The sequence below is a fragment of the Pseudorasbora parva genome, chromosome 7 (genome assembly GCF_024679245.1).
Source record: "Pseudorasbora parva isolate DD20220531a chromosome 7, ASM2467924v1, whole genome shotgun sequence".
NCBI classification, from domain to species: Eukaryota; Metazoa; Chordata; class Actinopteri; order Cypriniformes; family Gobionidae; genus Pseudorasbora; species Pseudorasbora parva.
In genome coordinates, this window is record NC_090178.1 from 11020052 (window position 1) to 11032282 (window position 12231).

Genomic DNA, 12231 nt, shown 5'->3' on the forward strand with positions numbered 1-12231 from the left:
TATAGATTAATTCATTTTATTTATTAGTTGTTGTTTTTTGTTTGAATTATTTTCTCTCTCTCTTTAAAGGATTGCAAGGTACTCCATGGCGAGTTTGTGGGTCCTGCTTGTGGACATAATGGCCCGTACATCCCTGATGTATTGTTCTGGTCTGTCATTCTCTTCTTCACCACATTCTTCCTGTCATCCTTCCTCAAGCAGTTCAAGACCAAGCGATATTTCCCCACTAAAGTTAGTAGAATCATTCCTATGCCTGATCATGTGCTGAAACAGTGTCATTTACTCTAACATCTTGTTTCCGTCCTCTACAGGTCCGCTCTTCCATCAGTGACTTTGCAGTTTTTCTAACCATCTTGATTATGGTCTTAGTTGATTACTTGGTGGGGATCCCCTCTCCTAAACTACATGTGCCAGATACCTTTGAGGTACTTTAAATGTAATTTTCTATTATTCATTTGTTTTTGTTCATCCTAATCTGACGGGTTGTTAAACTCAGTGCAAGAAAACATGTTTGGCTGGGTTTAGGGTTTTTGGACTTTTTATCCTTTTCACTCCTCCAAATTTGTTGAGAAAAGTTGGAATGAATATTTTTCAGAGCAGATACTTTATGTAGCTTAATGTCTCCAAAAAGAATTGCAATGAGTGTATCATCATCTGAATGGAGGCAAAATGGTTACATTTGTTGTAAGCAGCCCAAAATAAACAGAAAACACCCTAAGCAGGGTGTAAACCACTCCAGCTGTTTCTGTTGTCTGTTGTCATGGCGGGCTTTGACTATTGATTTTAACCTCTTGTCCAACTATGTTTTTCTATAAAGCCTAAGAACCAGATGCTGTACTTTTATGCAAGTGTTGTCATCAATAATGCTTTAAAAGTTTAATAACGCTTAAGTTTTATAGACTTAATTTTTTAAGTTTTATAGAAATTATTATATAGACTATTTTGATTTCAAATAAATATCTGGTTCATAAAAATCTAGAGGATGCACGCTGATAGGTCCATTAAATACAAGCAATCTGCATCATTACCGCATGGTTGCTCTCTGCTGATCCTGCAGCCAATGAGATTGCTCAACAATAGGCTATTCTCAGAGTTCCTCTGAAATCATCCACCTACCCTAGCTCAACCTGCCTAGATACAGGATTTACGTATCTCTGTGTATGCAGCAGCGTATCTTACATGTTCACAGCAGCGCGTCTGTGTATTCATTAGCAGTAGCAAGTCTATACCTGCACTGTAACAGCAGCATAGCAGATCTAGTCCAAGATCTAAATACGTTAATATACTAAAGGCCAAATACGTTAATATTGCCATATTCAATAACATGCTAAAACTCTTCTGAGTTGTCATGATTGAAATGCTGTTTTTTTTATCAACTTTATATTATTAAAGAATTGTAATTAGATTTTTATGATTTCCACAAAAATATTAACCAACACAAATGTTTTCAACATTGATACAAAATGTTTCTTGATCACCAAATCAGCATATTATAATTATATAATTCTAATAGCTCATGTGATACGGATTATTTTACAATATTACTTTTTTTTACTGTATTCAAATAAATGCACCTTTGGTGAGCATAAGAGACTTCTTTTAAAAGCATTTTAAGAAATCTTAACAACCCCAAACTTTTGAAAGGTAGTGTACAGTATCACTAAGTGCTTCTTAGATACTGTTTATTTTGGCCTTGGTGACTCTTAAAATATTAATTCCCATATTATATTAATACAAATAATACATATTTGTGTTTTTCTTCTGACCCATAGCCCACCTCTAAGAATCGAGGCTGGCTGATCTCACCTCTGGGTGATAACCCCACATGGACATTGATAGCAGCAGCCATCCCTGCCCTCCTGTGCACCATCCTCATCTTCATGGATCAGCAGATCACCGCTGTCATCATCAACCGTAAAGAACACAAGCTCAAGGTCAGTTAAATACCTAATCCAGCCTATCAGAGCCCTGCAGCGGTGCTAGTGCTCATGGTTCTGTTCTGCTGCAGAAAGGCTGTGGCTATCATCTTGACCTTTTGGTGGTGGCTGTGATGCTCGGCGTGTGTTCTGTGATGGGCTTGCCCTGGTTCGTCGCTGCCACTGTCCTCTCCATCTCTCACGTCAACAGCCTGAAAGTGGAGTCAGAGTGTTCGGCCCCCGGAGAGCAGCCCAAGTTCCTGGGTATCCGTGAGCAGAGGGTTACTGGGTTCATGATCTTTGTGCTTATGGGTCTCTCTGTCTTTATGACATCTATTTTAAAGGTAAGCTCAGTTTAATGTGCAGAACAATTATTATTCAAATAAAGTCTACTGTATTATATTTGATCAAATTAAAAGTTAATTCAAATTGAATAGTTTTTTCCCTCCTTGAGTATAAGCTCCACATTCTCCTATAATGTACTATGAGTTTTAAAAGCCTGATATATCAAATATAATGCTCTATAAACTGCAAATTATATTTATTTATGTTTTTATATTTTGTCTAAAGGGTAAAAAACTAAACAAACATAAATTTCCGACTATTATTTATGTCTGGCTTTACAGTGTGTATTGTATTCTTTCCCCCCTTTTTATCTTTTTTCCCCTATAGTTTATACCAATGCCCGTGTTGTACGGAGTGTTCCTCTACATGGGTGCGTCCTCACTCAGAGGCATACAGGTTAGTGCACTTTTATATTCACAATAGTTTATTTCACTACAAGATAGATGGTCTTTTTCATGATGGCAGCTCAGTCTAAGACTATGATGAGTTTGTGGTCATGTTGTTTGTGTATTCATTGCGCTGCAGTTCTTTGACCGTATTAAGCTGTTTGGGATGCCTGCAAAGCACCAGCCTGACCTGATCTACCTGAGATACGTGCCGCTGTGGAAGGTTCACATATTCACAATAGTTCAGCTCACCTGCCTGGTGCTGCTGTGGGTCATCAAAGCCTCAGCTGCCGCGGTGGTCTTCCCTATGATGGTAAATATAAAATGCACCATGAAATCTCACCAACTATAAACCTGGCATTAACATGGCTTTTGTGTATTTGATCTTTTTTAGCCAAATTGTATTTACTGTTCAGAAACCGAAAGCAGAGCAGCCTGCTTTGTTTACAGGGTAAAAGCTGCGTTTCTGCGGATCCATGAGGACCATCTACTGTCAGAGAGTTAATGTGCATTTTCATTTAGCACGTCTCCTTCACTCGTTCTGCTCATCTGTGTTATTCAATTAAATCATCACCTTTCGAAGTTTAACAATCAGGCTGTATCACTGATTTTCTATCCTCAAACTGAAGACCTTTTTATTCTCGTGCTTCTAAATAAATTTTACAATAAATGCCACCTTCACGTGCTATCGGAATGATCATAAATACGAGTTTTCAAGGTAAAAATTGCACATGAACGCCCTCTGATGTCGTGTTTACCACTGGGAAGTTCGGAAAGTGGCTGTGGCAGGTGTTTTATTCGTTTTTTTTCCCACAACAATTTAATTGTCTTGTCGTTAAAGTATTACATATTTACATAAATTAATAATCATTTGAAGCATATTGTGTATTTTAAACACATCAAATATCGCATCTAGTTGACCATCATTCCAGAATAGTGAGCAAGCTGACTATCTAGATAGTGTGTTAAAAGTAGCTATACAATAAGATTTTTTTTTGGGACCAGGAAATGACTGAAATGGTTATAGTGTTAAAATAACATTTTCCAAAGACGCACAAACGTATAACCCTGGCGTCCTCCATTCTTTCCGACAACAAAGCACCTGAACACAACAAGCTCGTAATCACGACTTTTGAAGTGGGAAGTAGGAAACTTCCGATAGCACGTGAAGGCAGCATAACACACATCTATTTTTAGAGTAAAACACACACACTTTGAGCCCTGTTAATAGGTATTAGAAGTTGAGAAAAGGTTTTAGGCTTTTTGAGCAGAGAAATGGGTTTTCAAGTGTAATCCAGTAAAATCTTGAAGTGTATATTATACGCTATTGTTGATAGTTTTTTTTTCTTGCAATGTGAAAAAGGCACAAGAACACAGTGCTTTCAAAGTAACATAAACATATGCAACATAACCTCAGTAATTGCATATTACTTGCATATATTCCTGAATGTAAATGTTTATTAAAAATGTAAGCAAATGTATTACATACTTGGTGACAGGTTTTAATACACAGTACACTCCGTTTAACTCGGTTTTACCAATTTTATTGCAAAGTTTCTCCAAAATTCTGCACAAAAATTTGGATTCTGCCTTGAATGCTGTGAATTACATTTTTAATTTTGTGTGTGTTCATTTTTATTCAGATTGCATTGCTCATTATCCATTGTTTTTATTTTAAAAAATTTACTCAGTTCTTGTATTCATCTTCTGTAGGTTCTTGCTCTGGTATTTGTGCGAAAGCTTCTAGATTTATGCTTTACGAAGAGGGAGCTTAGCTGGTTGGATGACCTAATGCCAGAAAGCAAGAAGAAAAAGGAAGATGACAAAAAGAAAAAGGAAAAAGAGGTACTTGATCAGTACTTACACTGAAAATGTATTAAGATGGCTCTCTCTGTACCTCTTCATATGCTTTGTTTTTCTTCTCCTGATGATGGGCAGGTTTAGAATATTTCTGAACACTGCAAAAAATGCTTTTCTTAGTATTTGTGTCTTGTTTCTAGTCAAAATATCTAAAAATTCTTACATGAAGAAACATTTACTAGACAAGTAAAAATTATTTTCTCGGTTAAATAACTCAAAATTAATAGAGTTTTTGCTTAGAAATACGCAAAATAATCTTATTTTCTGTTTGAATTAAGATTATTTTGCTTATCCCACTGGCAGATTATGTTGCTTATTTTAAGCACAAACTCTTAATTTTGAGTTATTTTTTTCCCAAAACAAGACAATTACTTTTGCTTGTCTAGTAAATACTTCTTGTTTTAAGAATTTGTAGATGTTTGGACTAAAAACAAGACAAAAATCCCAAGAAAAGCATTTTTTGCAGTGAAGCTCCACCCTTTTAATAGAATTTTCTCTTTTTTTTGTCAAAATCTTTCTACTCAGGAAGCACAGCGCATGATAGAAGTAGGAGGAAGAATAGAGATCCCCTATGATGGTAGTGATCACCTGGAAATCCCTGTGAAGACCCTTAAAGTCAGGTTGGTGACAGGTGCAGCATAAAAGAGATCACATGAAATCATTATGAATGTGACTTAAGAACTACGTCAATTATTTATGTGGGCTTCTTTTAAATAACCTGTGTTGGCCTCATTCAAGGGCTCATTCAGTAAGTTTTGACATGTTTCTTTTGAGACAGATCTGACAGTGTAGCCTCCGGCACCTCATATGAGGAAGACACGAGCGGAGTGGTTGGTCTTTTGTCTACTTGCAGGCCTGCTTGTGTTCTGGTTCCTGCATACTCCCTCTTTACAGGGGCGAATTCCAATCTGTGTTTTTGCACCCTTGAAGGCCACTTCAGGAAGGGTACGCCTTTCTTTAGGGATGTTACATACTGAATCCCTTCATGAAGGACCCTTCCACAAGTCTGTTAGCGAAGGGTACATGTAATGGTCACCTAAAGCAAGTTATTATATCGTTTATGGTCATGTGACCTTAGAGTTTCAGTTAACATGTATAAACATACATGTAATTCAAGTATGTGATATATTACTCACATATTTCTCATACATTTCATATAAAGTTTAATTAAATTTGAAAGAAATGTGACCATGCAGGAGCTGAAGAAGAGAAGCGCCCTGTTCCCTCCGAAGTCCTTACTTTGCATAGATGCTCCCTTCTGATTGGAATTTGCCCCATCTCACGGTGTTAATCATCACTTACATTTGATTAACAGAGTATTTTGCACATCACCGTGTGGGTGCATGGTTACGAATCTAAATCTTCTGACAGCTTTGCATTAGTGGTGAGAAACTACAGATGCAACTCAGATGAAAGTTGAATACTCATCCTTTCACAATGCAGAACAGCTTCAGATGGTGACTGGTGCTTATGATTTACCTTGAATGCTCCGTAATCAACATTTCAAAGTGTAAACCAATGCTCAGCAATATCTAAACTAATTAGGGAGACCACTGACAGGCTTTTTGACATTTGATACACTCCAATACACTTGTTAGGCTTCACTAACAGGTTTCAAATGCATAAATGTAAATGTAAATTTTACTCCTTCTCGCAGGGCAAACTCTCATTACATTAATATTACAGCAATGACTTTCATTTAACATTCAAATGACAGTTGGAAGTCAAGGTATGTACATTTGTAAAAGTTGTGTAGTCTGTTATTATTAAACCACTAGTTTAGTGTTTAAGATTGCCCTATGAATGTGATTTTGCTTTGAAGGTCTAAGGAATGTTTTTTTTGGTAGTAATAATAGTAGCTTGGAAAGGTCATCCATTTTGTCTCAGATCTATTTTGTGTCCCTTTTTATAGTTACTTTATCTAATCTAGATCCGATAGACAGGCCTTACAGATGAAAACCAAGTCATTTTTTGTCTTATATGCTGGTAGAGATGAATAAATCAAACATGCATTGATTACTAACATGACATATTGCTTATGAACATCATCACGACGACATTAAATGCTCACCTCTGAAATAAAATGCAGGGTCTGTGTTGGGAAGGTTTGTCTTTGTTTTCATGCTTTATTAATCAGATGGCCATCAAGCACAGTGCTGGTGAACAGAAAAAGATAAGAGTGTGTTCAAGTGTGGCCGACCAGCCGTAAGTGCTCTGATGTGTCTTCTCTGCAGCACTGACCCCTCTGTGGTTAACATATCTGATGAGATGGCCAGAACTTCTGTGTGGAAAACTTTTGCCATGAGCTCTGACAGTGCCAAAGTATTCAAACCTAGTGCCAGGTAGTCATTGTTCCTCTAACCTCATCCCTGTCTTTAAAGGCTTCTCACATCATAATACTCTGCTTTCTGTCATTTGCTTCAATTTCCTTGTATAAATATATAGGCCTGTTAGTTCAAGTTTTTTTAAATCATTAAAATGTATGTTTGCATTTGATTCAGTGCACCTACTTAGGTACTGCTGTGTTTACAAATTAATTAAATATATTTTATCAAATGTACAGTAAGTCCTTCATGTCAAAAAATATATTTAAATGAATATAAATATATATACAATCATTTATTTCTGTGATGCAAAGCTGAATGTTCAGGATCGTTACTCCAGTCTTCAGTGTCATGTCTATCACATGTCCTTCAGAAATCATTCTAATATTCTGATTTATTATGAGTGTTGAAAACCGTTCTGCTGCCTAATATATTTGATAAATAAAAGGTTCAAAAGAACAGCATTTATTCAAAATAAAAACATATTTTAAAATAATATAACTCTCCTTTACATAAAAAAACATTGTTTATCAATTTAACACATCCTTGCTGAATAAAATTATTGATGTATTTCAAAAAAAGAAAGAAAAAAAATGACTGATCCCAAATTACTGACCAGTAGTGTATATTGTTGATACAAAAGATTTCTATTTTTAAAACAATAGCTTTTTTTTTTTTTTTTTTTTTTTTTTTTTTACTTTTTATTCATCAAAGTATTATAAAAAAATATCACAGGTTATGAAAAAATATTAAGGAGCAGAACTGTTTCCAAGTTTAAAAATGAATCATCATATTAGTATTATTTCTGAAAGATCACGTGACACTGAAGACTGGAGTAACGATACTGAGAATTCAGCTTTACATCACAGAAAAAAATGATAATTTAAAGTATAATAAATTGAAAACCAATTATTTTGAATTGTAATAATATATCACAATATTTATAAAAAAAAACCTGTATTTTTGATCAAATAAATGCAGGCTTGATGAGCAGAAGATACTTCTTTCAAAAACATTACAAATAGTAATGTGTCCAAACTTTTGGCCTGTACTGTGTATATATAATTAATTTTGTTATAAATTTTAAATGCATTATATATTATATTTATATTCAATTATATCAGAATGACAGACTTAAAAGAATATTTTGAGCCTTGTCTGTAAAATATTGGTATAATAATAACAATATAATAATAATAATATACTTATTTATTTATACAAAATAACGTTTTTTTTATTACTGCGATTCGAGTATGTTTGTATGTGTGTGTATCTTTTTTTTCTCTATTTATTATTTATATACAATATATATTTATACAAATATATATAATAATGTTTTGATTACTGCAATTCTGGAAAAAAAGATATATATATTTTTTTCTCCAGAATTGCAGTAATAAAAACATTATTATATATATTTACATTATTATAAATATTTATTTATTTATACACACACACAGACACACAAACAACTATGTGTGAATTGTACACATTTAGACGTGTTTGTTTTCTTGAGCAGGCTTTTATCCATTGTTTAGGGTGTGTGCTGATACTTTTGCAGATTTCTAATGTATGACATTATTTTTGTGTTTCATCTAATGTGAGACTGTATATTGCTAGTGTGGTCGTGACAATATGTAGGAAAATTGTGCTAGGCAAATTTTACTGAGTTAATTTTCCCTTCATCTTTTCTCTTTATGCTACAGTGAAGAGAAGACGGCTAGCGTTAAGATCAGCGTGGAAGACGAGCAGGAGGATAAATGTGTGGATGCAGAAACGTCAATATGAGAGAGCTCACCGTGGACACTCCTGCAGGGCCCTTCCCAGAGTCCTCTGATCTGTGTGTCATGCCAACCGGACTAAGGCAAGCCAAAGATAGACGTGCCCGATAGAGGGCTGAGAAATGAGTTCCAGGTATATTTATCTAAGTTTCGATTTTTAACCACACACACAAGCCCTTTTGTTTATTTTGTACAGTTTTTAATATGAATAAAGCACCACGTTTTCAGACATATAGGGTGTTATGAAGAACCTCGGCTTCTTAGGTTTTATATTTGATTTTTATTTGATTTTAATTTACTTATTTTATTTTTTTCAAGAAATAAAGACAAAGTCTTTTTGAAGTTTAAGTCTAAGTTTAAGTCATCGCTTTAGATGATTTTCTTTTCCGTACATTAAAAAGCTGTTTGTTGCAGAGTGCTGCTTTTTAAAAGAAATCAATGCACATATGAGAAAATGTGTCATTGAGACCAAAGGTAGTGACATTCAGCGGCATGACTGACCTTCCAAACTGTTTTTGGAAAACGAACATGCAAAGCAAACACTTTAAAATGTCATATGAAGGACATAATAAAGCGGAATGCAAAATAAATTATTATTGTACTTTAATTGTAAAAATGTCATTCCCACTGAGGGTTTGACAGAGAGGCGTGATGATTTATGTACGAAAACTATATGAAAGTCGATTGCACAGAATGAGAACAAACTAAGATTGATTACATTCATTCTTGCAGTCACTCTGAAAATAAATAGCAGGTCAGGAAGATTAAAACCAGAGCGATGTAAATTGTTCCAGATTGTGTTATAGAGTTAAACAATATCAGTTGTGCCCCCATTTTTTCATGTTTACATCGTTTATTTTTTAGTGTTATGAAATAGAATTTTGATTTGTACAATGTGTTAATCAACTAATTTATTAACGGTCATTTAATGGTCACGTATGTAGAAGCTGCATTGTTGTTGGCCTGTCATTTCTGTCCTCTTCTGTTACTGGTGTTAATGTGCACTTTAGGTAGGCTTGCCATCACGACTGTAGGCCTGATAACAACTTATTTAATCTAGAGCAGTCTCAGGAATCTCCATTTTTCCACTCTTTCCCCACACTACTCAATCTCCTCAGCATCTCAATCACATGTCCTCTTTTTATTTAATGAGAAATATCTTAATTTTACACTGGACAAAAAAGTGCAGGCCCCCCCGCTGTTTATGACATTTTGATTCATGATTAAAAAAAAAAGTTTTAATGGCCACATATGTTGAAGTTTCGGTTTGAGTATAATAAATATTGTACAAAAGTGTCAATTTTCATTTCTTTTATTGTTTATATTCTTTCAAGATACCAAGTGTAGTTCATTTGAAATGAGTAGTTTACATGCAGTAGTGATCACAGCACAGCACTTCATAAATCTCAATGAAAATGAAATTCCTGACTACTATATGTGAAGGCTCTCAGATTTTTAAATCAGTAGGTTGTACACTTTTACTCTTGCAGCAGGTTGCTTGTTAAATTTGATCAATTAATGTTGTTTTATGAATGAATGTGGCTGGGAGTAATGTTGAATATCGGGAAGATGGTTTTCTGTCATACACCATTAGTATCTCCCTGTAGACGCCTCACAGTAGGACTGAAGAAGTATTGCTGCCGTGGTGTTCTGAGCTTCTGTCTGCACAATGTACATGTACTATATCAGAATTCTACGCAGTTCAGACACATGGTTCCTTTATGAACTGGCCAAATCAAGATTTAAGATATTGTAGGAGATATGTTGCATTTGTACAATATACAAACAAGGGGAGAGAGTTGTCTTTTTGTATTGTTGAAGTTATAAAAGCAATAAATGTAATAACTGTTTCTGTTGTCTTTTGTCTACCTTGTGTTCATTCATTATTTTAATATTTTCTTGAACAGTCTTTTTATGTTACTCTTACTCTATGGAACTTTATATATATATATATATATATATATATATATATATATATATATATATATATATATATATATATATATATATATATACAGTATTGTTCAAAATAATAGCAGTACAATGTGACTAACCAGAATAATCAAGGTTTTTAGTATATTTTTTATTGCTACGTGGCAAACAAGCTACCAGTAGGTTCAGTAGATTCTCAGAAAACAAACAAGACCCAGCATTTATGATATGCACGCTCTTAAGGCTGTGCAATTGGGCAATTAGTTGAAAGGGGTGTGTTCAACAAAATAGCAGTGTCTACCTTTGACTGTACAAACTCATAACTATTTTGTACAAACATTTTTTTTTTCTGGGATTTAGCAATCCTGTGAATCACTAAACTAATATTTAGTTGTATGACCACAGTTTTTTAAAACTGCTTGACATCTGTGTGGCATGGAGTCAACCAACTTGTGGCACCTCTCAGCTGTTATTCCACTCCATGATTCTTTAACAACATTCCACAATTCATTCACATTTCTTGGTTTTGCTTCAGAAACAGCATTTTTGATATCACCCCACAAGTTCTCAATTGGATTAAGGTCTGGAGATTGGGCTGGCCACTCCATAACATTAATTTTGTTGGTTTGGAACCAAGACTTTGCCCGTTTACTAATGTGTTTTGGGTCATTGTCTTGTTGAAACAACCGTTTCAAGGGCATGTCCTCTTCAGCATAGGGCAACATGACCTCTTCAAGTATTTTAACATATGCAAACTGATCCATGATCCCTGGTATGCGATAAATAGGCCCAACACCATAGTAGGAGAAACATGCCCATATCATGATGCTTGCACCTCCATGCTTCACTGTCTTCACTGTGTACTGTGGCTTGAATTCAGAGTTTGGGGGTCGTCTCACAAACTGCCTGTGGCCCTTGGACCCAAAAAGAACAATTTTACTCTCATCAGTCCACAAAATGTTCCTCCATTTCTCTTTAGGCCAGTTGATGTGTTCTTTGGCAAATTGTAACCTCTTCTGCACATGCCTTTTTTTTAACAGAGGGACTTTGCGGGGGATTCTTGAAAATAGATTAGCTTCACACAGACGTCTTCTAACTGTCACAGTACTTACAGGTAACTCCAGACTGTCTTTGATCATCCTGGAGGTGATCATTGGCTGAGCCTTTGCCATTCTGGTTATTCTTCTATCCATTTTGATGGTTGTCTTCCGTTTTCTTCCACGTCTCTCTGGTTTTGCTCTCCATTTTAAGGCATTGGAGATCATTTTAGCTGAACAGCCTATCATTTTTTTGCACCTCTTTATAGGTTTTCCCCTCTCTAATCAACTTTTTAATCAAAGTACGCTGTTCTTCTGAACAATGTCTTGAACGACCCATTTTCCTCAGCTTTCAAATGCATGTTCAACAAGTGTTGGCTTCATCCTTAAACAGGGGCCACCTGATTCACACCTGTTTCTTCACAAAATTGATGACCTCAGTGATTGAATGCCACACTGCTATTTTTTTGAACACACCCCTTTCAACGAATTGCCCAATTGCACAGCCTTAAGAGCGTGCATATCATAAATGCTGGGTCTTGTTTGTTTTCTGACAATCTACTGAACCTACTGGCAACTTGTTTGCCACGTAGCAATAAAAAATATACTAAAAACCTTGATTATTCTGGTTAGTCACATTGTACTGCTAT

The 12231-nt window shown here is 35.1% G+C and overlaps 1 protein-coding gene across 13 annotated transcripts in view; it reads left to right on the forward strand.

The window, feature by feature from the left end:
- Positions 1-10462, forward strand: part of slc4a7 (solute carrier family 4 member 7) — a 53449-nt gene extending 42987 nt beyond the window's left edge. For 7 of the 13 annotated variants that reach the window (XM_067448100.1, XM_067448092.1, XM_067448093.1 and 4 more), the window contains 10 exons: positions 70-231; positions 312-425; positions 1773-1934; positions 2009-2260; positions 2589-2657; positions 2787-2960; positions 4361-4492; positions 5033-5127; positions 6742-6849; positions 8538-10462. In XM_067448100.1, the coding sequence (XP_067304201.1) occupies positions 70-231; positions 312-425; positions 1773-1934; positions 2009-2260; positions 2589-2657; positions 2787-2960; positions 4361-4492; positions 5033-5127; positions 6742-6849; positions 8538-8619 (1350 nt within the window). In that variant the 3' untranslated portion in view covers positions 8620-10462. Of the gene's footprint in view, positions 1-69; positions 232-311; positions 426-1772; positions 1935-2008; positions 2261-2588; positions 2658-2786; positions 2961-4360; positions 4493-5032; positions 5128-5285; positions 5338-6741; positions 6850-8537 lie in introns of those variants that run through there. The other 6 variants (XM_067448095.1, XM_067448103.1, XM_067448104.1 and 3 more) reach the window with 3 other exon arrangements.
- Positions 10463-12231: the final 1769 nt, after the last annotated feature.